This window comes from Neocloeon triangulifer, unplaced genomic scaffold (assembly GCF_031216515.1).
Source record: "Neocloeon triangulifer isolate White Clay Creek 2 clone unplaced genomic scaffold, ASM3121651v1 ptg000009l, whole genome shotgun sequence".
NCBI lineage: Eukaryota > Metazoa > Arthropoda > Insecta > Ephemeroptera > Baetidae > Neocloeon > Neocloeon triangulifer.
In genome coordinates this window covers 4464786-4492670 of record NW_026775551.1, presented here as the reverse complement: position 1 = coordinate 4492670, position 27885 = coordinate 4464786, and the positions used below count along the sequence as shown (strand labels likewise).

General features: G+C 34.4%; 3 protein-coding genes across 3 annotated transcripts; 2 read left to right on the top strand and 1 right to left on the bottom strand.

Annotated features, from left to right (window-relative positions):
- The first annotated feature begins 235 nt into the window (after window positions 1-235).
- On the top strand, window positions 236-18890 carry LOC132195181 (glutamate-gated chloride channel-like). Its single transcript, XM_059617003.1, has 10 exons — window positions 236-438; window positions 6939-7030; window positions 12722-12825; window positions 14358-14427; window positions 15126-15279; window positions 15658-15740; window positions 16400-16534; window positions 16636-16925; window positions 18018-18098; window positions 18462-18890. The coding sequence occupies exons 1-10, from the start codon at window positions 383-385 to the stop codon at window positions 18717-18719; spliced, it is 1323 nt and encodes a 440-aa protein (XP_059472986.1). The 5' UTR covers window positions 236-382; the 3' UTR covers window positions 18720-18890.
- Window positions 18891-22869: 3979 nt separating this feature from the next.
- LOC132195407 (ladderlectin-like) lies at window positions 22870-24324 on the bottom strand. The gene is made up of 7 exons (XM_059617370.1): window positions 24171-24324; window positions 24090-24115; window positions 23823-24032; window positions 23678-23763; window positions 23544-23623; window positions 23389-23488; window positions 22870-23195 (listed from the first exon to the last, which is right to left on the bottom strand). Exons 1-7 carry the CDS (start codon window positions 24273-24275, stop codon window positions 22951-22953), a joined length of 852 nt encoding a protein of 283 aa, XP_059473353.1. The 5' UTR covers window positions 24276-24324; the 3' UTR covers window positions 22870-22950.
- A 931-nt stretch (window positions 24325-25255) lies between these two features.
- Window positions 25256-27253, top strand: LOC132195406 (uncharacterized). The gene is made up of 7 exons (XM_059617369.1): window positions 25256-25405; window positions 25469-25497; window positions 25566-25787; window positions 25842-25936; window positions 25997-26073; window positions 26131-26230; window positions 26305-27253. The coding sequence occupies exons 1-7, from the start codon at window positions 25325-25327 to the stop codon at window positions 26574-26576; spliced, it is 876 nt and encodes a 291-aa protein (XP_059473352.1). The 5' UTR covers window positions 25256-25324; the 3' UTR covers window positions 26577-27253.
- The last annotated feature ends 632 nt before the right edge of the window (window positions 27254-27885 follow it).

Here is a 27885-nt window from a genome sequence, read left to right as displayed (position 1 = left end):
CCAAGTGGATCTAATTAACATCCTCTCAGAAAAGAAGCTGCTGCTCGGTGTGCGCGTCGAGTAAAGAAGCAGAAGAAGGTTTTTTTTTTTGCTTTAGTTTTTTTCCATTCCCTCATCCAAATACAAAATAATGTAGATGGTGGGGGAGGGAGGGAGCCGCGGCAACGCACACATTAAAATGTGTATCAGCCAGAATTCTACTATATTATTCTCCTTCTCCTCCTCTCAGTTGTATTTTTAATAGGCACACCACAACAAGCCGACGAGTCCCTGTGCACCACACCTCGGCCGGCAGTTGAGGCAGTTCTGTCCCTGACACCCACCAGCACCAGCCAACCGACCGAACCGACCGACCGCTCGTTTGACCAGCACTCCTTGCACCATGGCCCACCGCGTCCTGCTCGCGGCTACCTTGCTTCTCTGCATTAATTTCGCTTGGTGAGTACAAAATTTTATCCCGGATTTTTTTTTTAAATTTCTTTTGGCAAAGTCACAGTATGAAGCTACTGACTGACTCCTTTGCTTCATTAATTTCTGCAATTTCTATATTCTCCCCTTTTTATTATTAATTTTTTATGAATTCCTCCCACTTAATTTTAGTTAGGACACGACAAAACCCTTGGTTTTTAAAGTAAAGTAAGATTTTTTTTTAATTTTTTTTTTTAACTTTACATTGCACAAAAAAATGATAATCAAAAATTTGTTAACAATGGAAAAATCTCAGTTGAAATCGAATTTACAATTAAAATATGGAGAATTTTTTTTTATTATTTCGCAGTAACTTCCTCCATTCTACTTCACATAAACATGCTTTCCTGCATAAATAATGGGATTCATGAAGTGTTATTCCGGTTGAACCCGTACCTACGGTTTCTTCGTGCGGAAAAAAAACAAGTAAAAACTCTTCTATTATTTTCTGTAACGAATTAAGTTCTAATGATTTTTCTTTAGTAAATCTCTATTCACCTTAAAAAAAAAACAAAACATAATTATTAAAAATCAATAATTAACGAATAGGAAATTTAAAAATTCAACTTTCTCTTTTTGCGTCATTTAGTGTGGAAATCTTTAAAAATTTGCAAGAATTTTCAGCAAAACAGAAAAAAAACTAGTCTAATTGTAGAGATTAAAGGACACTCCTGTGCTTGGCACAAAACTCGACGCTATTTCTGTGACTCGGTCAGAAAGCAAACATTTCACTAAAAAATAAAAATTCAACTGCTACCACTGACCGAAAATTCTCTCTATTCAAAACATTCCTTATTGTTTTTAAGTATTTACAATGAAAAATTGAGAAGCACTTCTTGAAGTGGCGTGGGAACGAACCGATAGTGATCTGGAATAATGGGCTTTCAAGTGCACAGAGAGATGGCAGCGAAGGAGGATTTAACTAAGTGCTGTCCGTCTTGTTCAGAGGACCCTTAATGAGAGAGAAACACTGCAGGGAGATAAATCGAATAAATGCAGTGCAGCGAGTGCCAACTGCACTTGTCCGGCCGGTTAACTCCTCACCCGCCACGCTAGACAAGTAAAAATAAAATGCAATCACGTCATTAGCATTACAATGCAACGCGCGCCACGAGTCGTAAAAACACTTGACCGTTGCTGGTAGAGAGTGTCCGATGATGACCATTTCGTCCCTCAATTCTGCTCTCTTTTTCTTCTGTCCTTTAATTTTTAATATATTATAGATTCAACAATAAATTATTTCTTATTAAAAGTTCTTTAATTTTTTTATTATATTATTAGGTTTTTTGTATAATTTTTTATTTAATAAAATAATTTGTATCAATAAATTCCATTTTCATTTTACATATTAAAAAAGGATATTAAAAAAGGATTTGTTTCAAGATTTTCATGACATAATATGTTATACATAAATAAATTTTAAATACATTATTCTGACTAAATGAATAATTCAAGGTCAGTGGTTCAAGAAAAACAATCTCATGACGAAAAATGGACTATTTTTTAATAAAGATGTATTGCGATCACTTTTGATTTATAAGTATTTTAACTAGTGGTAATTGGTGTATTAAATTCAATTTTGAATTAACACTTTATGCTGACTTTACAAACATCTGATAGTCAAATTATAAGTGGAATCATATGCAATATAGGTGGCCTAAAATTTCAAAGCAGGACAATTCACTAAATTTATAACTATACCGATAAGGAAAAATTATTATTTTCTGAAATTATCTTAAAATATCCTAATTACATTGCATAATGTTAAAAGTTAATATGCAAAAATCGTTTCAATCCAATAAATTTTCATTTTTTGTGTAGAAAAATTATTCATACAAACATGCCAATGCAAATAAAATCATGAATTAAAAAGTTAAAAATGGAAAAATTTAAACTTTTTGAAAATTAAATTATCTTTGTTGTGATACCTTTTTTGCTCATTTTTTCCAATTAAATTTATTTGGTGTACGACTTGAGTATAATTTTAGAAAACAAGACATTTGAGTTGTACAAATGCGTCCATTCATCTCTGGTGAGAACGCAGTCCGCTCTTAGTAATCGAGCAAAAACGCAATCATTCCCAATTATCCTATCCACCCGACCCGCATCGCCGCTCGCAGATGCGCGAGAGCGAGAAAAAATTCACTCTCTCTCTAGCAAAATGACATCACTTGAAGACCCTATCTCTCATTCAAAGTGTGCAAAACGGAATGAGAATGAGAGGAACGAGAATCCTTTTGAAGACACGGCCGCAAAATTGAAATGAAAAGACGCGCGGCCAGCAACGGCTTATTTACGAGCTTATTTACGGCCGGAATAAATTTAAAAGTTTATCCGCATCTTCCTCTCCACTCGCACCCACCCCAACACCTCTTCGACACAAGTAACTTTTGAGAGATATTTACATTGGGACGTGCCTTTAAGAAAGGAGCGGAGCCAGCGTTTAAAATAAGTGCTTTGAAAAGTTTTGATTTAAACTATTTCTAAAATTGCAAAAGCTGTTTAATGTTTTAATGTTTTTGAAATTTTAATTACATGATATTACTATTATTTTTGTTGACTCTATTACTGTTGTTTATTGGTCCAATTTTTACATCAACATCATAATAATTGTTTACATTCAATTTTATTGTTGTGAAGTTTGATAATGTTGATTTAAAATTATCTTATATTATAATATAAATATTATATAAAAGGGGTTAAAATAAAATTTAATAATTGATTTGAAATATTTTTAATTTAATTATTGTTATTATGGAATTTAACGTATTTATTATACCTGATATTCTATTTAAATTATTATTTTAATATTATCATATGTTATTAATATTATATAAATATTAAAATAATTATTATTAATATTACCATTTAATATATTTATTATAATAAAATAATTTATATGATTTATATAAACCAGTGATGCTATTGTAGCCATAATTAAAATTTCTATTAGTAGGGTTTTTAGCTTGCTTACCGTGAATGGAGTTAATTTACTTAATTAATAACTACGTCGTCAGCCAGCGATTTATTTTGATTATGAATTTGGTTAAAATTGTGATTTGGCGCTTTCGACTGTCTTTGTGTGCGTAAAAAGCAGCCAGCCGGACACTTCATCTAATTAAACACACGCACAGCTCCCACGCCCGCCACGCCTGACCGCAAAAACAAACCTACAAACATGTCGCTTTTTTTCCACTAGCACTCCATCGATTCGGAAAATCGATGCCCACCCTATATGCCACGGCATTAAACATTTTTATTGTTTTTTTCACTTAAACTCAGCGGTTATTTCACAAATGTACGTAGAACAGCCCAGCATAATCTGATAAAATGGCTTGAATTTTTCAACCGTGTTCATTCTCTGTTGCATGACCAGCATGGATACTGATCTGAAATCTGAAGGGAGGAGAAATTGCGTTTTTATCGTTATTTTATTAATGCATCTTTCACTGACAAGACAGTTGAAATCACATCCAACCCTGTCATATTAATAAAACATTTGGAGAAATTCAGAGGGAAACCAAAGTTGAAATTTTTGTGAGTAGCGTGGCGGCGCGATGTGCATAACAAGTCGACTTCCGCTTTTTTATGGCCGTTTCATTAATATGGATTAAATGCGTAGCCAGCACAAAGTTTTAAGCTTTATATACCAATATATATTTAGTGCTCCTCTGGCTGGTGCGTGGAATGGTATGAAATCGAGGAAAAATGGAATGAATGAAAACGAGAGACCAGGATCGAGCGCTGTGACTCGCATACGGCGCGCGACTATGACGAGTTTAATTTGTGCTCGGGGGTACGTGACAGAATTTTTAAAAGCACGTACCATCAAACAGGGGATTTAACAAAAATTTAGCAAAACGTTTGATTACAATTTTTTTTTGTCTGAATTGTTTATGTACTATATTTTGATAAAAATATTTTAAATTTTATTCAGGATATTCACAAGCGAAGATAGATTATTGGAGTTGCTCATACATATTAGTTTAGCATATAAAAATTTTAGTCTATTTTCTTTTTACTTATATTTTATTTTATATGATTTTACTTTTTTATTTGAACCTATTTTTAATAATATTTTTAAATTACCCATTTAATGTAATTACCTATTTAACATTTTTGTGGTGTTGCAGAAAATTAAAATTTTTATCAGGAATACATAATATTTAAAATTACGTTTAAATTTATTTATTTAAATTATTTTTATATTAAGTTGTAGTAAATCTTAAAATAAATAATCCTAAAATCAAAATGAAATTATTTTTACTGTTGAATTTGAGCACTAGCACCATTTATTTTTTATTTAATATACTTATTTATTTATTCTCCATTCACAGTAACATTATTATTTCAAATATATTATGTATAAAAATAATACAAAAAAGAATAAAACATTATTTAGTGTTCAGATATTAATGTTGGAGAATTTTCAATATGCACACAAAAGAGAATTCATCGTCTTAACATATATGAAATCCATATAATGAACTAATGAAGAAATGTTGGTATCCACGGAAAGAATTCAATATTTTTAACATTTTGCTGTTATTCACCTCTTTTTTGTACAAAAGCAATATTGCGAGCCAATATTCCGAAACTGAAAAATTTCCAATAACGAGAGATGCAATGGAGCGCGACGTCATTTTATTCAATGCCTAGACATATTTTTTCATTTTTTGTAAACTATTTTTTTTTTTTTTTTGTAGCAAGTGGAGCAAATCAGAAGTCAATCTTGCTTCTATTTTGGTAGGTGATTGTCAGTTCAAGTTGGATGAAAACCGTCACAGTTAAATCGTCCTTTGCTTTTTAGAATATTCTTGGATCATTTTCCTTTAGTCGATGCGCGTTTTTGTATTTTTTGCCGCCTCATCTGCCGCGCTCGGAACGTATTTTATATATAAATGCTGCCGCGGTCGATACATCAGAAAGATTTTACTCTCTTTCGACTCAGCAGGTGGATCAGCCTTGAAACTTTTGGTACGCACTTATCTCACCAGCCGCCTTGACATTGACTTTTAGATGAACGAACCCATATGGCGGTTGCCCTTGCGGAATAAAAGTTGTCGGCCGCGCCACCAGAAAGAAAACGGTTTTACATAACCCGCCATATGTTTTTGGTAATGATGCTGACTGTGTGGGAAAAACGAGAAAGAACTTTTTCCCCTAATATTCCAAAGCAGGAAATGAGTCTACTTAGAGAGAAGAAAAATTAATAGAAATAATAATAAAAAAAAAAATGAGTGAGCTTAAATGATGATTAGTTCAATTTGGCAATGGTCCATATTATGTATTTAGCCTAAATTTGACACGATTAATTATGAATCGGACTCTTTTATTCAGAGAAGGTAAATTTTTTTCTATTTTTATGTTATTTGTTAAGTCGTTTAAAATATGTTTAGTTTAAAAATGCTTGAAATTTTACTAATTTTTTTTATATTCCATTTTTTTTTATTTTAAATTAAATTTATTTGTTTATTATTTAAAATACAATTATTATTTTTTTTATTCATATTTTATATAACTCAATTCTATATTATTTTGTGTAATTTAATTTTATTTCATTTTTAAAATTTGATTAAATTTGATTTTTTTAAATTTATTTTATTTAAATAATTTTGTGTATTTATCAGGACAATACATGTTATTGTGTTTAGCAACTTCTTTTTTGATTTTTCTTTACTTGCAAACATTTTCACCATGAATCATGAAATTAATTAAAATCCTTCATGTATCCCTGATTTTTCACTGGGCCGGCGTAGTGACCAAGTGACATTTTTTCTTCTTCATGATGAAATGTAATCAGCAGACCGTAAACCAAAACTCGGCCGAAATAAATACATATCTCTGATGGTCATTTTTTTTTACATAATCCAACCGCCACCCTCTCGACGTGGTGACACGGAAAGTTAGAATGTATAAATAAAATATTGAACACAGGGCCCGCTGAAAACTAAAAGCCAGCGAGTGAGATTTACAAAATGCATCACGTGAGCCAAGCCTCGTCGGCACAAAACCACAAAACATATTCAAATGAGCGACGGCTGCGGTTTCGAACTGAAAACAGGCGGCACCTGATGCACCGCGTCTTGTTTTTTCGCCTTGCTTTACATAATCCAAGCCGTCGATGTGTCTCTTTCTTAACAAGCCGGCGAAACATTATGAGAAGCGACACCTGAAAAATTACTCAGGCATTTAAGACGTGCATACTCTGACAGCCTGTTTGAAAAAAAAGAGCCAGACTGTCAGTCGCCGTAAAAGAAGCAACACCGTCCGCAGATCAGATGCGATCCCAGAATGAGAGAGTGAAAAACAAACACGCCTGAAACTTGGCACCGGAGCTATTTTTTAGGCGCAACTGTCGACAGATTTTTATGGCCCGTCTTTCTCACAAAATTAAGACGTTTCGTCTCTGCCACCCGTTGTATTTTTGTTGACACAGCAATTAAACGAATCGTTAATTTTCTTTACAGGGGTTCCCATGCGAATGAGGAAGAGCTGATCAAGTACTTGTACAAAGATGATTACACCAAGTTTCTCAGCCCCGCGGGCACCAAAAATCCAAGTAAGTGGATTAGAAGTGAATCTAAAAAAAAAATCAAATTGTTACATAAATTTATAAAATTTAGAGGTCTAATTAAATAAAAATAATAGTTGCGATTTTGGTATCGCATGTAAATCTTCGCTAATATATAATTATATACAGAAGTGAGAAACATGTTACATTTTTTTTTTATATTATTAGTTATAATACGATCAAAAATAAAATTAAAATATTCCATAATTTAATTAGTATATATATTTAAATTTATAAATTGTTAAGAATAATAATTAAAAAATAATTTTAACTTTTAAAATAATTAAAATTTTATTTGTTATCAAATTTTGCTTGTATTCATTTAAATATTGAAGAATTGTACTCTAATGAGGTATTTTCAATAAACTATATGTATATAATTTAATTAGTTTGAAGGAATTGACACTTGAGGTGATGATTATGGAAATGAAGAAATCGGGCTTCTTCTCGTTGCAAAAAATTGCTTTTATTTAATAACAAAGACTTCATGAGCAAGAATAATACCAAAAAGAGGAAAATTGAAAAACACAATATTTTAACATAAAACTAAAAATCTTGAACTTAAAAAGCAAATTAACAAATCTTTTAGAAGAAACACAGATGTTGTTAATTTTAAGATTTTAATTTTTTTTTTTAAATGAGGTGTTTCTCAATTTTGCTGATTTTTTTTATTTTTCTTGCTCATTAAATACGGTCGCAGACTTGAATTGGTTTTTTAATAAAAACAATTGTTGCAACAAGGTACAGCCTGATCTCTTCATTTTCATAATTTAAATAAACCAATTTTTCGTTTAATAAGATATTAAATCATTTAAAAAGTACGAATCAAATAATTTAAATAACTTGAAAAATGAAAAATATTATAAGAAATTTAAATTTAAAAGTCACAATATATTTATTTGTAATTGACCAATAACTTAACAATTTTTTCTGTAGTTTGTAAATTTCTGTTCAGCTCAAAATCACATATTTTTAGTTTTCTACAAGTCCACATTCCTCTCTCGAGGGAAGGATAACAATATACCGGAATTTGCCTCTGAATACCAGCGCCTAACAAAAGGGGTTAAAGGCGATGCTAGAGGATCATCTCCATCTCCCCACTTCATGTTTAGGGTCCGCTGGGGATAAAATTTGATTCCTATAGAGGCTTTCTTTGTACACAAAACGGTCCAAAAACGTGTGTCGCCATCAATCTGCGTGCCATCTGCACCGGGGTCGTATTTTACGGCCGTCTCTGGAATTAAACGAATGTGGTGAATAAATTAAGGCGGGTGTTGATTTCAACGGCTGTGTGTGTTGTTTTCTAGCGCGGAGAGACCTTTATAAATAAGAGTGCTCGCAGATGCCAAGAAAGTTTCCGAGCAACACGAACATTGAATTAACCAATCAGCACCGACAAAAACAGAAAGAGTCAAGTTCAATGTCGAGTGTGAGAAAGAGAAGCGTTTTATTTTTAGCGCTCTAGACTTTCTCGACGTTTGCCAGCAAATGTGCCCGAAAATTTGCTTTATGCTCGCTTTAACCCTTTCTGAGAAACGCGAGAGATGAATCGAGTTGAGTTTTCTTTCGCAAAATGCGGCGAACACGCAGTTCTACAAACGTATATACATAGCTTTTAATTACAACTCGCTCTTTGCTGTTGCCTTTCCCATGGCAAATTGCTGCCCCGCGTAATGAGTTGTGCACCACCATTCTCAGACACACAGGGTTCATTACGAAGGAAAAACTAAAGAAAAATTAAAATGTAAGTGCTTTTTGAAAGCAGCTTGGTTATTTTGCACTGCGCTGCTTAATTACAGCGGGAATGTTTTGCTCTAAATTTTTATAATTTATGAAATGTTGTATTTTTTTGTAGATTATAAAATAACGGACGCCTATTTTGGTTTATATCGTCTGCTTGGAGTACAGAGAAGATAAAATGAGATTTTAAATCAAGCATATTGCATATGAAGAGTAAATTGAAATAAATTATTAACAAAACACACAACTTTGAAAATTCATTTGTACGTTTAGCTCAAATTGTATTTTTGTCATTTAAATTAAAACCACTTTGAATAATTCGGTTTGAACAAAATAAAATACAAAGTCAAATTTGTTTGTTTGAGGAAATAATTAAGACAATTGGCCGTAATGAATAAATTTGCTCTTAACCTTTTTTCACCGATTTTGTGACTCTCCATTCTCTACAAAGGCTATTTGTTTCATAAATTATTTAGAAGGAAATTGAAAACATGGTTGAGTGCCTATTCCGAGAATCGAATTCATTCGCTCAAGAGCCGAAAACCAATCAATCCTTGAGGCCATCAAATTATTTCCTATTGTTCTTCCCTGTCGCTCCGTGGAACTGGCAGTGTCAAGTATCTTTTTGTCACACCTTCCTTGTGCAATTCAACGCCCTAACAACCTCATTGAATACGCATGGAATTTTCGATTTGCATCCAAAATTAGCTTGTTTACCAGCCATTGGAAATTTCAAATGGAAAGAAAATACTCATTTTCAAGACCATTAAAGTCCATTCCTTTTCAAAGACAAATAAATATCCCTAATTTCTCCAGCGAGAAAAAGGACAATATTTTTCTTCAATTTCGCGACGTAAATAAGAGGCTAAATTGAGCCTCTTATTTTTTTTCCTCCTACAACGTGGGGTGGGAAACGAGAATTAGCTCAGCTCTCAACGGCCGCCATCATTCTCAATAAAAGCGAGACCGTTTCATTTTCGTACATAATTTTTTGTTTGCCGACAGAAGCGGCAGCAGGATCTGCATGCCTAACAAAAATAGGCGAGGGCTTTTTATATTTTTTTCGAGCATCCTCTCTTGCTGATGTCAGAGGTCGCTCTCCTTTTTTCAAATGGCTACCAGAATTATGTTATATAAACACATAGTGGAGGAGAAAGAAAACTAATTGACTGCCGAGACGACTTTTCAAAGTGGGGCCTATGCAAACGAACGCGCAAAAAAACCTGCGTAATTAAGCTGAGGTTGCAAAAGTCAAGCGGATGGAAAGGAGCTTTTTTATCTTTCTGCCGGAGGGTTGGTTTAAAAAATTTGAGTGCAAGTTGGGGAGCAATAAATCTGAATTTAATGCAGCTGTTCTGATTATTTTTTGCGAGCTTTTCATGAGAGAGTGCCCGTTTGCTGGCAGAAGCGCAAAGCAAACGTCGGCACTCTTTCTGCTTTTATGACGGCCAAATGAATCCAATAAGAAGCACATGCATGAGAGACATTAACTCTTATAATTCCAGTTTCACGACGGAGGTAATGGAATTAAAAAATACCTACACAGTATAAATTTTATGCGTCGGCGGACAAGAAGAAGTGCCACTAAAATTAGAATAGGCACTTCCGTCGGTTTTGCCCGGCGAAACATATAAATTACGAGCGGGCGCGTTTTAATTTTCGAAGCAATTTGCACTTCAACTTTTTACCCTCAGCGACGAGCGGGCAAGTGAAAATGGTTGTTGAATTTCAAGATGGAATGAAAGGTATTACTTTTGACATGGATCAAAATTGGCTTTTTTGCAGAGAAAAATGCAGACAAGAATCGAATTTGAATTGATCAAACGAGAAACAAATGCAGATTTTTTATACTTAAATTGCTCATAATGTGCTCATATTTTGAAATTTTTGACAAACTTGACCTTTTGAAGAAGTTGACATTCGAGGAGATGATCATGGTAATGAAGAGATCGGGCTTTTTCCATTTTTTTATGCTGATAAATAATTTCTGCTTTACTTTGTACAGTGTATTTTTTGCGAACTAATGTTACCATCAATGAAGAATAAATAAATTGATAAATGAAAATAAAAATTAAGTTATCAAATGAAACTATATAAAAGTAAAAATAGATCCCTGATTAAATTGATCAAGGATTCCTTATAAAATTTATTACAATATTTTTTAAACTTGTATCAATAGAGTTATTTGATAAACAGATTGTTGTTTGAAGAGAAAAATATTCTAGAACACGGATTTATTAAATCTCGTAAAAAAATCAAACCAACTTTTTCTTATTTCGTTTCAGGTACACAACAAGCCGCCGCGCATGATTTGCATAAATGTATTGATTGAACCATTGAACTAAAAGCACAGAGTCGAATCAAACCGACGTTTGCTGTAACGTGCATAACAATTCAAGGTGAAATACAAACTGAAAGTTGAAATTTTGATCCGTTTTTGATCAATTTTAAATTGTTTGATAATTAAATTTAAAGACAGGTCTAAAAAAATTCCCAACGGAAGCTATAAAAAGAAAATAAAGCCCTAAATAAAATGATGAAGGATTCTGTGAAAAAATTATCACAATATTCTTTTAATCCATATCAAAATAGTGTCTTTTAATGAACAAATTGTTGATTGAAGTGAATATTTTTTTAGAGTTTTCTATCAATTTATCGGCTCTCATCTAAAAAATTCAAACCTTTCGGCAGAGAGAAAAAGTCTGGTTCATTCATATCGCCCGACGTGCGTTGTTTTTTGCTTTTTTGCTGCGACTTTGCTCTTGCGAAAGCAAAGCAGATTTTTTAACAAAACAATCATGAAGTGGATGGAAGAAACGTGGCCCTGGGGGCGAATGAAGAATTTTTCCTCCACCCGAGAACAAATTCAATCTGCAGTCCGGCCAGATATGCTGAGCCGGCAAAAGCTCCAATTTGATATGTGTACGGTCGAGAGAGATTCGTTTCGGTTTTCGCACTTTTCTCTTTCTGATGCTGAAGGGGTGAAATGGTGCGTGAGAGGGCGGCCGACGAGAACTCGAGAGCTCCGTCAGCAGAATAGCCACTAAATTAGCTCCTATTGCGCGGAACAATGGCCAAATTACATAACACACACTCTTCGCACCCACCCGCAGTGCATTTGCATCGAGTGTGAAACAACAAATATTCATTATGGACCTCTTTTTACTCGGACGCACGCGGCCACTCTCCACTCACGCGTCCATGGTGCGGCGCTGAATAAAAATTAATGGTTCCACCACCCCCTTTATTACGACATATTGCCACAAAAAACGTCACGCATGTTTCATACAATTTATCTCGTTTTTTTTTTTTCACTTCTTGCCATGGTTATAATTGTTAAAATTAGGACATATTACAGTGCATAAAATTAATAAAAAGCTTTAAAATGACCATATTATTATTTATTCTCGATCATCAGGTTAGTTAAATCACCAACAATCAAAAACTCATACTCGAAAAAAATTTATTGGGGAAGAGTGTTTTTGGAAGAGAAATGGTACCTCTAGCACTAAGTTTGATATTGAAAGTTTAACGAAGTGCAAAATAATTTTAATCGATTTTAATTTAATGTAAAACATTTCAAGTACATTTATGTTCTAAAATGTTTTATAATTAAATAAATACATATAAAGATAATGATATTGATAATAATGACAATTGAATAAGTAACTATCAGCTATCAGATATTTCTTCTATTGACTTGGTAGTGGGTGAAGGGATGTTGAAAATTTAAACAGATGAGTAAAAATTTTAAAAACTTGACCAATTCTTGGATTTTCATTTTCTTAAAAGAGAAATGTTAAAAAATTAATATTTGTCTTATTTTAAAATATCAAATGAATCTTTTATTTAAAAAAATAACTAAAAACAATGTTTTAACATAAAAAAATATGTTTAAAAATTTTATTTAATTAATAAAATTAATTTTAAATTTTCTAGATGTTACTGTAAACGGCGTCCCTTACAACGGAACTGGCTCGCCCGTCGTGGTGAACGTGAACTTGTTCGTGCGCTACATCGGCGAAATAAACGACGAAAACAAGGTAGGCAACCGCACACGCAGTTCTCGCACATTTCACTTCGCAGCCCCTCCGGTGCGGTAATTCTGCTTTTTCACATACACGTATACGTCTCGCGTTGTTCACCCCTTTTGCTAGGCGCGCGGCTGCCAATTCTCGTAGGTTTTGGCTTTCACGAGATTAAACGCGAGTCGATTTATTTTATTTGCATTCGGGGAGGCGCGGCAAGTCGGATTGTGTAAACGTTGATATTGATAAATTCCAACCCAAGAGCGTTGCGGTGTGTGAATTTGTAACTTGGTGGTGTTTTAGCTTTTGCGCGAGGGAAATGGGAATTTGCACCGTTTTATCGCCGGTTAGTTGCTTGTTCGCGGTCAGATTGGTTGCTTTAATTAACGGAGAAACGTCACGTGAAATTTTCTTGTACTTTGATCATCACAAAAGCTTCTTTATTACAATTTTATTATTTCCAAACTTATAATATTTAAAATAAAATTCCCATGAAAATAAATTCAAAATTGAAAATTTAATAGAAAATTAGTTTAAATTTTCAAATCATTCAAAATAATTTGAGTCACTTTAATTTTGAAGCTGAAATAGATTATTTTATTTATTCATTTCCGACGTTTCGCGTTCGAATATCAATTCTTACAAGCCGTCTTTTTCGCACATATGACACACTCGATTGATGTCGAAAAGAGAGACGCGAAAACCAATTTAATCATGCAGGCCCGGAAGGAGGAAAACGCGCTGTGTTGTTATTTGGGGATTTGAATTTCTATTAGGCTCGTCGCTGGTGTACATTAGCACAAAGGCAGCCTGGAAGAAGCAGCATTCATTGTGTCGCTCGGCGCCGTCAGTTTATGATGCGAAATTTATATGCATATAAACGCGCTCTGTGTGTATCGGTCGAATTTAATACTCTTTTATTATGGCGAAAATAAACAGCGCCTGCGAGCCTTTGAGTTGAGAAAATTGAATTTATGTGTGTGAGCCCGTCAGTCGAACGAACACAAAACCGACGCCAAGCGAGAGAGGGAGGTTTTTTATTTTTATTTCGCCTCAGGTACAAAACGAGCCGCCGCGGATGATTTGCATAAATTTATTGTTGGACAAAATGCACAGAGTCGTTTCGAACCGACGTTCGCCGAAACATGCATAACAATGCACGGTGGAATACAAACGGAGAATTTAAATTTTGATCATGTTTTGTTTGCAAAGAAAACTAAAATGATGAAATTAAAAAAAATGAAAGTTTAAACAAATTTAGCCACCGCCTCTTTAAAATGATATCATTAGCTCGCAGTTGTTGCTCTCATAAATAATGTGCAAGTGAGCTCTTCGCATAATCGATTCGTCTGGTCGACTCTCTCGGTTACTCCATCGGATTTTATTGCAAATGCAAATTCCTGCGTGCAGCAGGCCTCGCTATATTTTATTGCCTCGCGCGCGCGAGAGTGCGACTGTTGGGAACAAACAAAAAGAGCAGCCAAGCCGCTCTCTCTGTACTTTATGGCTCGAATAATAATTTTGCTTTATTGTTTCCTTTGCTGCAGGACTACAAACTTCAACTGACTCTTCGCCAGTCGTGGACCGACGAACGTCTCAAATACACTAAACAAATCGGTGTGTATAATTGATTAAAAAATATACTTATTGATTTTGCAGATTTAACAATGTGAGTTGCTGCTGAATACACCAAAATTTAAAACATACTGAAATTTTATGGAACCATAAATCAATTTTAAGCAACGTTTACAACTTTATATGCTTGGCATATGCAACCTGCACGATTTTGGTGCAAAGCGGAGTGCCTAAAATATTATTAAAATTCCTTTTAGACTCGCAATTTTTTCATAATTCTTTTGCTCTTCTAAGTAAAACTACATTTTTAATTATCATTTTGACTTTTTATCAAACTTTTTAAATTTAAATTGTTTACTGGTCTCAAAGATTTATATAAATTATCAGACTCCTACCAGCAATATTAATCATAAAATTCAAAATATTCATACATTGGAGGGAAATATTACTAACAGTGAATTGTTATTATTATTATTAATTTTTTATTTTTACACACTTACTTATATAATAAATATCAAATGGACTTCGTATTTTGTGCAAAAATTAAAAACTAAAATTGATTTTTTTCTAACATGACAGAGACGATCGAGAAATAAAATAACATTATTTTAACTGTCAGATTGAGGTTTCAATTATAATATTGATGGGTGTATTACAGTCCAGTGACTCGCAGTGATCGCAACTTTAGTAACTGATATTTATGTGTACCTCTTGGTTGAATCGTCGGCCTCTCTTTGCAGACGGGCAGGATTACGTGCTGTTGACCGACCCGAGCAAAATATGGGTGCCCGATTTGTTCTTCTCGAACGAGAAGGAAGGCCACGACCACCAACTGATGACGGCCAACAATTTGATCCGTATCGGCCCCGACGGTAGCGTCATGTACAGCACACGGTACGTATATAAAATAACTTTGTTTCGCCTCATTGAACCACGTCGCCGGTAATTGCCATTATAAAAGTCGCCCCGTTTGGCTCGTAATTGATTTCGGCCAAAGTTTGGATTTCATCCGTTCATCCCAAAAGTTTGGCGGCGCTTTTCTCTCTCCCGCATCCGCCCTCAACCGTTCGTCCTCTATGGCGGCGGGCGAGAAAGAATTTTTGAATTAATTGAATTTCGCAGCAGATTTATTATTATGTCAGTGCTACAGAAGCCCTTTTCTCTCTCTCTCTCTCGACAAACTTTTCCCCAGCCACTGTTGAAAAAAAGGCAGGGGCGATTTGATAACTTTCCTTTCTTTTTTTCAAAGCAACTTTTTTTTAACTCGCACAGGGTTTCCCTGAAGCTATCTTGTCCCATGGATTTCACCAACTTCCCGATGGATAAACAGACCTGCTCCGTCCGCATGGCCAGCTGTAAGTACTCGTCTTTTTCCTCTTCTCTCTTTCTGCTCCGGTGAAATTGGCGTCAAGTGTGTGGTCCACATGTTGAGAACCCTTTGCCGTGCCAGAGCGCGTTTCATGCACCAACTCCTCTGGCCGCTTTTCATGTGCTTTTTACTTTTTCTCTGCAAAAGGGTCTTGACCGCATCGAGTTTCTAGAAGTCCACAAATATTTGTTTTGTAATAACATGAAAAAAATACTAAACCTACTATATAATTAATGTACAATTTAATTATGAAGACAGAAAAAATGATTTTATTTTTAATTTTACTTCATATTACTTATTAAAAGAAAATTTTTGTATTGAATTGCTTTAAAATGTAAATCATTATGTTTTAGTTTACTCACTCATATTAGATACTAAAATTGAAACAGACATTTTCTACGTATTTATTAAAATTTAAACATAATTTTGTATAAATATAAGCAGCTCTAGCTACAGATATAAATTTTTTGAATTGTAAACAATCATGAAAGGAAGCGTAACCTGAGTATAATAGTTATTAAATGTATAATCCTAATTATATATAAACAAAAAATTTTTAAACTATTATTAACACTTTTAATTGTATTAATTCAATTAATTTATTTTTATAAATAAATTTCAAAATTTTGCTATTCCATTTTGTAGACGCACACACAACCAAGGACCTGATCTTTGTTTGGAAGAGCGAAAAGCCGGTGGAGCTTCCGCAAAACGTGGACCCGAGCCCGTACTTGCTGCAGGGCATCGGCACCGACTACTGCTTCTCCAAAACCAACACCGGTGAGGAGATAAATTTAATTTCCCCCGTCGCTTTTTCTGTGCCGGGGGCGCGCAAAAAGAAATGACGAATTGCCGTGATTTGCATACGTGAATTTATTCAGGCGAGTACAGCTGCATCAAGGCGGAGTTCCTGCTCAAGCGCGAAATCTTCAACTACCTGATGCACGCTTATCTGCCCCTCGGTCTCTTGGTGCTCGTTTCCTGGATCATCTTCTGGCTGGACGAGCGCGCCACCGGGGTCAGGGTCATCGTGGCCGTCGTCACCTTCATCGCGACCATCTTCGAGGGCTCCAGGGTGGCCAGTCTGGCCCCGCACGCGTCCGACACCAAGGGCATCGACGCCTGGGTCAACTGGACGCTCTTCTTCGTCTTCTTCGCCCTCGTCGAACAGGTACGATGATTTTTTTTTCCTCCGACGGCAGAAATGGAGTGACGGGAAATTATTACCGGGCTGTCACTTCTGGGTGAATTGACAGTCAGGGGGTGGATGCCGGATTAAAGAAAGAAGGGAAATTCAAAGGGGTGAAATACGTGCGCACTCCTGCCCGTTTAAATGCTCGCTGCGTCTCACAGATCCGATTACGTGACTAAATGACTGACGAAAGGAAATTGCCCGCGTCAGGAAGAAGCCAATGAAAATCTTCCTCTGAACTATTTTTTTTTTTCAAAAGGAAAAAAGTGTCACAATGATATAAGCCACATTATATTACGATTTTAAGATTAAGCAGATAAAAATTTAAGAAAAAAATACAATTAAATATTTCCATTGTAATATTTCTACTTCAAAATTAAGGGCATTGATGAGTCACCGTTATTTGTCCGAAATTTTTTTTCTTTCAGAAAACAGCATTTTGCATTTGTCAGAAAATAAAGTGTTAGAAAATTATTCATCAGAAAAACTGTTTTTCAAATGTCAGAAATTCAAAAGTAAGAAATGCAACAGTTCGAAATTTTTTTTTTAATTTTTTTTTATTGTCTAGTATCTCTTGCAAGAGAATTCTCAGTCACTACTATTTCTTTAATGGAATCCTGAGGCAAAAGACGCTTTTTTATTGGCGATTTTAAATGTGAGTGCTCTCCGAAGGGTCAATAGCAACACGTACCGAACTCCGCCAATAATTTAAAAACTGTTTTAATAACTTTTTTGCCATCAATAAGTTTAGATTTTAGTCCACTTCACATAAATCAAGACCTGTGCGCAAGCAAAAGCTTTTTCTGATCAATTAATTTCTGATAAATGGATTTCGGTTAAGTAAAAACTGTTGTTCTGATAAATAATTTCTGATAAATAATTTTCGGACAAATGCCGAAAAAAATTTTGGATGCCTTTTTTTCTGACAATTAAGGGTTTCCCGCATTGATTTCAAATTCCGGCTATATAATGAAATTATATTATTTTTAATTTGGCGAGGGAAGAAATTTTTAATAAAAAAATTAATTAAGACTCTTTATTATTCATATTAAATGTTTTTTCTCGCTTCAGGTGGTAGTGATTTTGATTGGCACCAACGCTATTTCCACTCGCAAGCTGGCAGCTGAAGATGAAGAAGGAGGCGTTGCATTGGTAAGATAAAAAAATCTCCCCACAAGTCTCTCTTTTTGCTCCCTTTTCCTTCACTGGTCGAGTGCACACATAAAACACACGTCACTGCACTTTTAACATCCACCATTTGACATTATTATTTGTTGCTTTCGTCTCGATTGAGTTCTTCAGCTATTTTTATAGCTTTATTTTCTGAAATGAAAGTTTTAAGCTTTTGTTAATCTCCCCATTAATTTTAAAGGTGAAATTTTAATTTATTTCACAAAAGGAAAGTTAAATTAACTTTTCAACAACAAAACTGGTGCAGGAACCAAGTCAAAACTTTGCCAAAAACCCCTTTTGTTTCTAAATTCCCCTCTCGCATTTCAATTAACACTTTTGCAGCCCCTGATGGAGAACGGCGAGAAGTCTGCGGACGCCGGCGAGGTGCGAGAGGCGGCCGCCGCCACCACGGAGCCGCCGCAGAATCTCGTCTCCAAGTGGCTTTCCCGCTACAAGACCGTTGCGCGCCGCATCGACATCGTCGCCCGCATCCTCTTCCCGGTGGTCTTTCTGCTCTTCAACCTGACCTACTGGTCCTCCTACGCCGACTACGAGGGCATCGACACCCTCTCCACCTACACCAAGATCGCCTACAACTAATCAAACAAATTCTATATAAAAATTATTCCCTCGCATGCTCCTTCTTTTATAAACCATTTTTGTGTTCCTTCGTAAATTTCGCTTGCTGTTATTTTGAATCTTTGTGTGCAAGTATGGCGACTTTTAACATTCATCCAAAGTGCTGACAATAAAGAGTATTATCATGTATGACCTAAAAGTATTTTGGAGAATAACTCAATAAAAATAACCAGCAGCAGGACAACAGAATTCCATTTTTTTTTAAATCCCCCAACGGGACATAAAATAACAAAAATGAGGCCGGCCGCATTTTTTTTCCACTTCATATTCATCTATGATTTACATGCGTGGCAGCAAATAAAAGCAGAAACTCGTAAACGAGAGTAAATCCCAGGCTCTGGGAAAGTGGTCGTTACCACACAGGCCACATAGCGAATGATGACAAAAATGACGTCCAGGAAATAGTAAATCATTATGCAGAGTGGTGAATTTATTTTTTTACTCTCTTGCCCCCTTGTCTGTTATGCGACAGAAGAGAAAATCATTAAAGTGAATCCAGACTCCACAGCTTTAAATACAGGAATCTGATGCAACTTGCAAATTTCAATCTTAAAAACCTATATAATTTTTTTTCTTCGTGTAGATGGATTTTATTTAATTAAATTTGAATTATTATTTAATTATTATTACTTGAGGGAAAATTAATTAAAAGTTGAGCGGAGAAAAAAATATCTGATCCAATGGCTAGTCTTAAGTCTAAGCAACAGAAGTTTCACGTACGCTGTGTTATTTTACTTTATTGATTTTTAACTATTAAAACTGCGCGGATTAAAATAAATTGTATTTTTAGATATAAATTATTAAACTCATTAATTACCAACCAAAAATGGTAATATATTGATGATTTTAAGATGAAATTATTATAGCTTTAATAATATATTTACAAATTAAAAAATTATCATAGTGGCGCAGGCTTTGGGCCAAGATTTAAATAATTTAAAATTTTTTATTTTTTCAGCTTAAGATATAAATAATATCAATGCAGATGCAGATATTTTGAATAAGTATCAAATTTATAGTAAAAAACGGACTGAATGCTATTGCAATGTTTCCTATTTTCCATTTCGATTGAAAGCGATCGAGCACGGTGCTCTCGCGTCGCGTGTGCTAAACAAATCCAATTTACTGGATTCACTTCCTAAACGGAAAGGTGGGTTTTTCTGCGAGCGGAGGAACGTGGACGAATATTGGCCGCGATGCAGTTAAGTTTTATTTTCAGTCTCTTTTCTTTTCCCCGCGGGCCGGAAGAGCTGCGCAGGCAACATTTGCTGGCCAGAAAGAGAGCAGCTGCATGTCCCGCACTAAAATGCAAGTGGCGCTGGCCAAATGCACGCCGTTTTTACAAGCGAATGCAGATTTTGCCAAGTTACAACCCACTTAAAAATAATGTGTCAGCAAAATAGCTGCAAGCATTGGCAGATCATTGCCGCGCTTGTTCCGCCGCTCTTTGCGATTCGCCGCCGAGCTTCTCCTTCGACTAATGCATATTTTATGCACTTTGGAACCGGACCAAGAACGAAAGCGGCTTATACTTCTCGCCTCGGGGGTCTCTCTTCGCGGTTGAGAACAAGTGAAAATCACCCAGAACTGCAAAAGGAACGGTCGATTGTATTTCTTCCAGGCAACCTGCATTGCAGTCAAGCCGAGCAGGTTGCATATCTAGAAATGTTGAAATACGACTTTTTTATGAGTGGAAATCAACTAAATTTCTCTGAATTTAATTCTAAAGTTTCATTTCAGTAGTTGACTATAAAATGATACAAGGAAACATAATTTTTCCAATTGTTTTTGAAAAATTAAACAAATTTATATGTCCAAAAATGAATGTTGCATATAAAATAAGAGATTGAAAACAAATTCAGAATCTGAATTACTGATTATTTCGAATAAAATGATTATAACTAATACATGTGTTATAAACTCATTTTCATATCTTGTTAAAGTCAAAGCAACTTTTCCTCAATTAATTTTGCTTTTATTTGAGAAAAAAAACATATAATTGTGTTTCCGTGTCGAAAAATGAATTATTAGAGAAAATTAGCTGAAATTTAGAAATGAAGCGCCCCATCTATTGTTGCGTGGCGTCTCTTTGGATGAAAGAGCGATCACCGCCGCCGCACCTGTCTTCATAAATCTAATTACGCGGGCTAAAAGAGTGAATAATAAATCATTCGCCGAGGCTGTGCTTCACTTGCCGCGTCTTCCGGAGAAACTTGTTTACAACTTCTTTGCGCGACTCACTCTGGCAAATCTGACAAATTAAAGCTTCATGAATAATCAAGAGTCGGCTTCCGCCATTTTTTTCTCTCTGTTCCTTTGTCTCCGCTTTGATTCAAAATGAGGCTGCAAAACTTTTAAAATGAAAGGAAGCTTCATTGTCTCAGCTCCCATATCAGGAAAAAATATTTTGGGTTGCTCGAGCGCGTTGTGATATATTTGAAAAACGTTTTCGTTGAGACGGACAAAGAAATTGAGTGACGGACAAAAGAAAATGCTAGGATTATGAAAAATGAACCCTTTAGCCAGATATTATCTTGTCTGTTGATCCAAATCTGAAATGTTTATATTTAAAATAATATTTAATTAATGCTTGAACTGATATTTAAAATATAACACAATTTAAATATGTATATATTATTTTAAATTGAATGAAAAAGTCATTTTTTTTTTTCATTTTGACCTACAATTATTTGGATTGAGTGGAGTATTTTCATACACAAAGCGCCCAGAGAATGTAAATGAGCTGGAAAAAAATATGAAGACATCGAGAAAAAAAGGCCGTTAACACGACCATTAACAAGGGGAGGCGGTGCACAGGCTGATGTATCCATTGCCTGACCTTTTTCCTCTTTCTCTCGCAGCTCCCAATTCTGGACTAAAATCGTGCATGCAGACACGCAGCCAGTAAAATCGCACCCGAGCCAAATGGTCGAACCATCCATGGGCGGGCAGGGACTTTATCAAAAGGTTATACTTTTCATTTCCGAGCTATTTCCTTTCGACGGATACGCCAGTGGAAAGAAGTATTATTTTCGGTGCAGGTGCCTCAATTTAAATATCTGTATGGCTGCCCATACCAGTGGAAATGAATAGGCGATATTCGTAAGTGGGACCAAATTCACACCAACACGAGAGCAATTGAGAATAAAATAAAAAATATATTTCCTGAGAATTTTGTTGTAACCAGGAAACTTTTTCACAAAAGTTTTAATTCAGTTATTATTTCTCTTTATTTATTTTTGAAAGTAGGAAATAATTCTATTTCTAAATATCCTGAAAATATATCAGGGAAAATAATTAACACACCAAATCAGTACATTTTCTACAGGCAAAGCATAATATTATATGTCAGAAGAATTCATTTTAATGTGCAATTTGCAGAAACATCAACATTTTTTTTTTGTATACCAGCAAAACATAGCAGTGGGCAGATGTCAAGTTCGTTTAGCGCACACTTTGCAGTGACATGACGAGATAACGAATCTGAGTTTTATGCGAAACGCTGAAAATGTTATGGAGCGCGACGCAGTTTGTCGCGCGGCCGACTACGATAATGTTTCCGGCCGCGAGAGCCAGCCGCGATTTTTTTTCGCCCTTTGCGCTCGTTATCCCCATTAGCATACGGACACAGCTAGAGAGGGAAAAACGTTAGGTCCGAAATGCGACCGCTGGCAAAAAAGACGGCGAGTGGCCAGTAATCTGAATAAAAGAGGCGAATGGGCTTTGTCAGTGGTCGGATGGATTTCGATGGTGTGTGCATTTTTTTTCACATTTTTGACAGCGTTTTGAGATGTAACTAACAAGCATCAGGAATTATAATCATGTTCTTTTGACAATACTAAAAAGAGAGATCCCCCTCCTATGGGATAACATATTAAAATTTTGTTTGTTTGCATGGATCGATTTTTTTTAATTTTCAATTAGCACTGAATTCTGACCTTCATTATTTATTCATTTTTTTTTTAATTCTAGAATTAAAAAATCCATTAATTTTTAATCCCTACTAGGATTTATCAGTGCATCTAACTGCAATTAAAAGTATAATGTTGAAATTTAGGACTACTAACACTGTTACAATTCACAATAGATGTAGAGTTGAAACAAACAAAAATTCAAAATAAAATACATCTTTAAATTTATTGATGTAAATTCCATTTTTGTTTGTTTAAAAAAAAGCGCTGATCGAAAAAATCTACAGCTCACATAAGAATCTGCTTCTTGACAAGCAGCCAAAGTCATTCCAACCGCGCTGATCTCTCAAAAAAGAATTGTAATGGAGGCAGTTCTCGTTGCCGCCTGCATTATTAGGCTCTTGCGATGAGTTATTATATCTGGCGTAATCGTTGTAGTCAATTTTCTGTCCACTAGTTGCCCAATAAAAGTCACTCTCGGATCCAAGGTCGGTACCAGAGAACCAAATTGTTCCCTCTATGTTAGCTGCAGAAAATAAAGCTCGATAATGCATATGTTAATGGCTATAAATTTTGCCAGTTAAAAAAAAAACAGATTCAGCGTTCCATAAGAAAGGTGAGGTATATGATTATTGTTAATATAAATGGGATGTTGAAAATTTATGTTAATTATGCATCAATTTATAATTGTGTTTTGGTATAATTTATAAAAAATATACCTATCAAGGCCTTCAAGTCATCATTCTTTTGCTTGTTGTCCGGAGTGGCTAAATTCAAACCGTTTAATTTGCAGAGCTTCCACGCCATAAACCAATTTGCCTAATTATAAATTATATTTGTTGTGTTACAAAATCATAAAAAAATATTATTTTACAGTTTCGCCTTCGGAGCTCAGAAAGTATTTTCCAGTCGGACGGGTCACGAGCTTGCGCCCATATTCACTGTCCGGAACAGCTGATAAAATATTCAGTATTATTTCATTATTATCTCAATTATTATTATTATTACGTTTTGGTTGATTGATAGAAGTCTGATTTAACCTTTCCAATAAATCATTCAGAAGTTCTTCAAAATCTCCGCCACCACCTTGAAGTCTGAAAATATCAAAATAAAAATCTAAATTTAAATATATTTTACTAAAAAATATGCGCACTTCAATTCGCAGATTTGGTCTTTATACTCTTGCTCTTTTATTAAACAGAGTTTTTCCTTCTCGCATTTTCCAACTTTCAACTCGCAGATTTCAGTCACACTGGTCAGTGAAAGTTGCCCCACCGTCCTATCGTCTGCCAGAATGTCCGTCAAAGCTTTCAATTTTTCCTCCGCCTGCTTCACTTGCTGGTCACAAAGTGCCTCTTGGGAGCTATTTTAAAATTATTATTTATTTTATAGAAATAAAAAATGTGAAAATTAGAGCTACCATCCTGTTGGAGGATCTTCGGGCACCTGAAAAGCGTTTTGAAATTGAAAAGAATTTTGGAAGTTATTTCAAAATTAAAACCTGTGCTTCGTGGTCGTCAACTTCAATATTATCATCCAATAGCTCCAAAGGATTGGCCCTTGTAAGACAGAGTCCAATGATAAATACGAAAATTCCTTTCTGCATTGTTGGTTCTTCAAAGAGAGTAGATTCGTGAGTGTGTAGAAAATTGTTAACTCGCATTTATATCGTTTTTGATGACAATAAATTTGTTTATTATTGCAATAAAAATTTTTATGATGCTCCACCTAAAAACAATTCGGATGAATCAGAAAAGCTTAAAGAATCACAAGAAAGGGAACGTTATCAATGATTTATATTACAGGAGAACAAACACTGAAATTTGTTTGAGGTTTTTGCTTTTATTTTTCTCTCTTTATAGATAAAAAAACAGACAGTGTGCCTACCAAAAAAGAATATTATTATTAAAATTAAACACGTAAGAATTATCATTGTCCAATCTCCATGTGAGCCTTCATATGAAATATCAATGTCTCATAATAAAGTAATAACATCTCTACTTACAGTTATTGTAAGTAATTAAAGTTTACGCTCAAATTACATTTTATCATTAAAAATAACGATGTTAATAAATTTCCAAGGCTCTTTGCTTATTTATTTATTTATTCTCCATTCAGATACAATATGAAAAACACAACATCTTAATTACATCAAGTCTTTGGTTTGCTTAATTTTTTATCTTTAATTATTTTTATTATTATTAATTTACTTTTTTTATAAAAAATTTGCACTTCTTTATTGTTTTTTTTTCTTGGGGTATGGAGGGCAGCATAAATATAAAAAACACTGAAAAGCATTGCGCTGTGCAAGTATGTCATTTATAGCTCTGACGTTAAACACATACGTACCAAGAAAAAGTATAAATGAAATTATCAAATCCATAATTGTAAAGTAATTTAAGTTTATTTGTGAATAGCGCCATCATTAAAATAACGCTAGTAAAATTTAACTTCGTTTGTTTGATAAGATCCATTGCGAATCATGGCACTTATCTCTTGATGCCCTGCAATTTAATACAGTTCGGCTTTTTGTGTTATCTAATTTCGCACTAATTTATTGTCCCGCAGCAGTAAATTCAGCACGGTATATAAATGGAGGTGGGAAAAATTGTGCCACACTTTACAAGAGCATCTGGATTTATTCAGTAATCAAAAATGCTGTGGAAAAGTTTTGCACTTTTCATCGGCATCTGCCTAGCTCAGGGTTCTGCACAGACACCACAGGGAGAAATACAGGTTTGTTTTTTGTTTCTTCCAAAATAATAAACTTTAAATATATTTTTTAATTTATGTTTTTAGTTGACATCGATAAGCCTCCCCACGGAATGGTATTTATTATTCATTACGATAATTATTTTATAAAAAATATATCCAATGTTAAAATTTTTGCGAGCAGTGTAATGGACCCGTTGCAAAAGCAGTTGTGCGACTATCGAGTGCAGTTGCTGGAGGAAAAATCGAATGTCGTGGCGAGTCTAATAGAAGCGGAAAGATCAAAGTGGAAAATCACCATAGACAGTTTGACTGAAAACTGTGATTTGGAGGCGGCTATAATTGAGGAGGAGATCAAGTGCCTTAAGAAAGAGCAAACCCTCAAAGACTTAATTTGTGATATGAAGTATAAATGTCTTTTAATCATTTGATATTTATAAATATTTGAATATTTTAAAAGGTTGAAAGAGAGAAATAACGGCACGGATTATGTGGACCAACGCTTGCAAGATTTGTTAGAAACAATCAACAAGACGATTGTGGACAATAATAAACGTAAAGAAATAATTAATAATTGCAATTTTTTTTCTAAAAAGAAAATATATTTTAAAACAGCTGATCTTCCGCAAGGGGAATACGCCAAGAAGCTTGTGACGCGCCCAACAGGCAAATATTATTTGAGCACTGTGCAGGTGAGAATCTTTGAATTTCTCTTGTATTTTTAAAATTTGTAAATATTTTGATTTTAGGTGAACTGGCACATGGCGTGGAAGTTATGCCATCAAAATGGCCTTCAATTGGCCACTCCAGACACACAGGCGAAAAATAATGACTTGCTAGAATTAATGGGTAATTAATTACATTCAATAAATTTTTTTATCCATAAAAATTATGCTATTAATTTAACTCAATTCCTTATAAAGCTGGCAGGGGCCAAAGCGGTGACTTCTGGTTTGCCGGCACAGATTTAGGTTCAGAGGGCCAATTTTACTGGTACACAAATGGAAAACAAGTTGGACCATTTCATTATTTCCCGAAGTTCAACGAGACTCACGACAGGGAGCCCAACAACGCGTTCGGCAATGAAAACTGTCTCTGCTACACTGCAAGACTCTCCGGCACTAATGGTCGCGTTTGGAATGATGTGGACTGCTTAGGTACTGGATTGAGGTTCATTTGTGAACTTGCCTCCTAAGTTTAAATTGACTTAAGCTAACAATCGGCCCAAATATAAAATAAATAAATAAAGTGTTGATAACAAAAAATTTGAAGTGAATAAGGATTTTTATGCACATCAAATTTTTTTAAAACTTAATTTTAATAAAGCGTCAAAGCTAGAAAACATAAGAAATTTTTTTCGTGAAATATAATTGTAGTGAATGTATTATTTTGTCTATTATCTGATAAACTTGCTCCACAGTAGAGAACGAGTTTGAAATAAATTAAAAAATAAGAATTTCACAGCTAGCAAAAGATCTAAAAGCATTCTTCTAATTGCCTTTTTCAGAATCGGATTAATTATTTTGAGTTTTGAACGATTTGGCCAAGTTTTGCCCAAAAAATATGAAATAAAATGTAATCTGCTTGAAATTGAATTAATTATTCCAAAATAAAACAGTTTTATTATTATTATTATTATTGTTTATTCTTCTCGGTCAATACAAAAATTTAAATTGGAAAAAAGAGAAGAAAGGGTTTACAACTAGCAGATGTCTGCTAAAACGCCCGACATCAAAACATCTTTTCTATAATTTTATTAAATTATTGCAGCAAACAGCATATCGCTGCCAAAATTTTCTAATTATTTCAATAAAACCAAGCGAAAAAACAGTCTGTAAATTGTCCTAAACGACTTTTTTTTATCATGTAACAAAGATATATAAAATGAAATCTTAAAAAAAGTTTCGGTTTATCAAATTTATTTCCTCAAACATGGATAAAGTTAATTTCAAGTTTTTCTTATTTATTTATTTATTCTCCATTCAGATACATGAAATACACAACATCTTACATCAATTACATCAATAATTTCATATAGATTTGGAGATTTGGTAAATGAAGAACAAAAATGATTAAAATATAATGTGAAATTTTCTATTGCAAGAGCCTCTTGCAAAAATGCCCCTGAGTTGTTGAATAATAAATCCATACCAATTTTCCATTGTATCAGTTATATTGTTTAAAATTACCACCACAGTCAAGAGCAAACTTGACCGTAATAATGTTGTGCTTGACTAAATTATGTCGCAAAATAATACGTTGCACGGTCCAAACATCAATATCACCGGTGCATGCAAATTTATTAACCTGCCAGTTATATTTGGATGCAAATATTGATAGAGTACTTCTCGTATTACCAACATTACAATGCCTCCGAATAATATTCGCGCGCTATCCAATTTCGCAATCAGCATGCATGCCATTCTCCCTAATGAATTTGATCTCGCCAATTGTGACGCCGAACATTGGCCATAATTATCGGTCGCCGCTTTGAAGTCTGCCAC

Bases quoted from the DNA above. Each gene is read 5' to 3' on its own strand.
- LOC132195181 (XM_059617003.1), top strand. From the start codon at position 383: ATGGCCCACCGCGTCCTGCTCGCGGCTACCTTGCTTCTCTGCATTAAT. The intron at 7,031-12,721 runs GTAAGTGGATTA...TAAATTTTCTAG, and splicing joins CGCGGGCACCAAAAATCCAA to ATGTTACTGTAAACGGCGTC. The intron at 16,926-18,017 runs GTACGATGATTT...TTCTCGCTTCAG, and splicing joins TCTTCGCCCTCGTCGAACAG to GTGGTAGTGATTTTGATTGG.
- LOC132195407 (XM_059617370.1), bottom strand. From the start codon at position 24,275: ATGCAGAAAGGAATTTTCGTATTTATCATTGGACTCTGTCTTACAAGG. The intron at 23,624-23,677 runs GTAATAATAATA...ATATTTTATCAG, and splicing joins TTCTATCAATCAACCAAAAC to CTGTTCCGGACAGTGAATAT. The intron at 23,196-23,388 runs GTATATTTTTTA...TATTTTCTGCAG, and splicing joins TGACTTGAAGGCCTTGATAG to CTAACATAGAGGGAACAATT.
- LOC132195406 (XM_059617369.1), top strand. From the start codon at position 25,325: ATGCTGTGGAAAAGTTTTGCACTTTTCATCGGCATCTGCCTAGCTCAG. The intron at 25,406-25,468 runs GTTTGTTTTTTG...TTATGTTTTTAG, and splicing joins CACCACAGGGAGAAATACAG to TTGACATCGATAAGCCTCCC. The intron at 25,788-25,841 runs GTATAAATGTCT...ATATTTTAAAAG, and splicing joins GACTTAATTTGTGATATGAA to GTTGAAAGAGAGAAATAACG.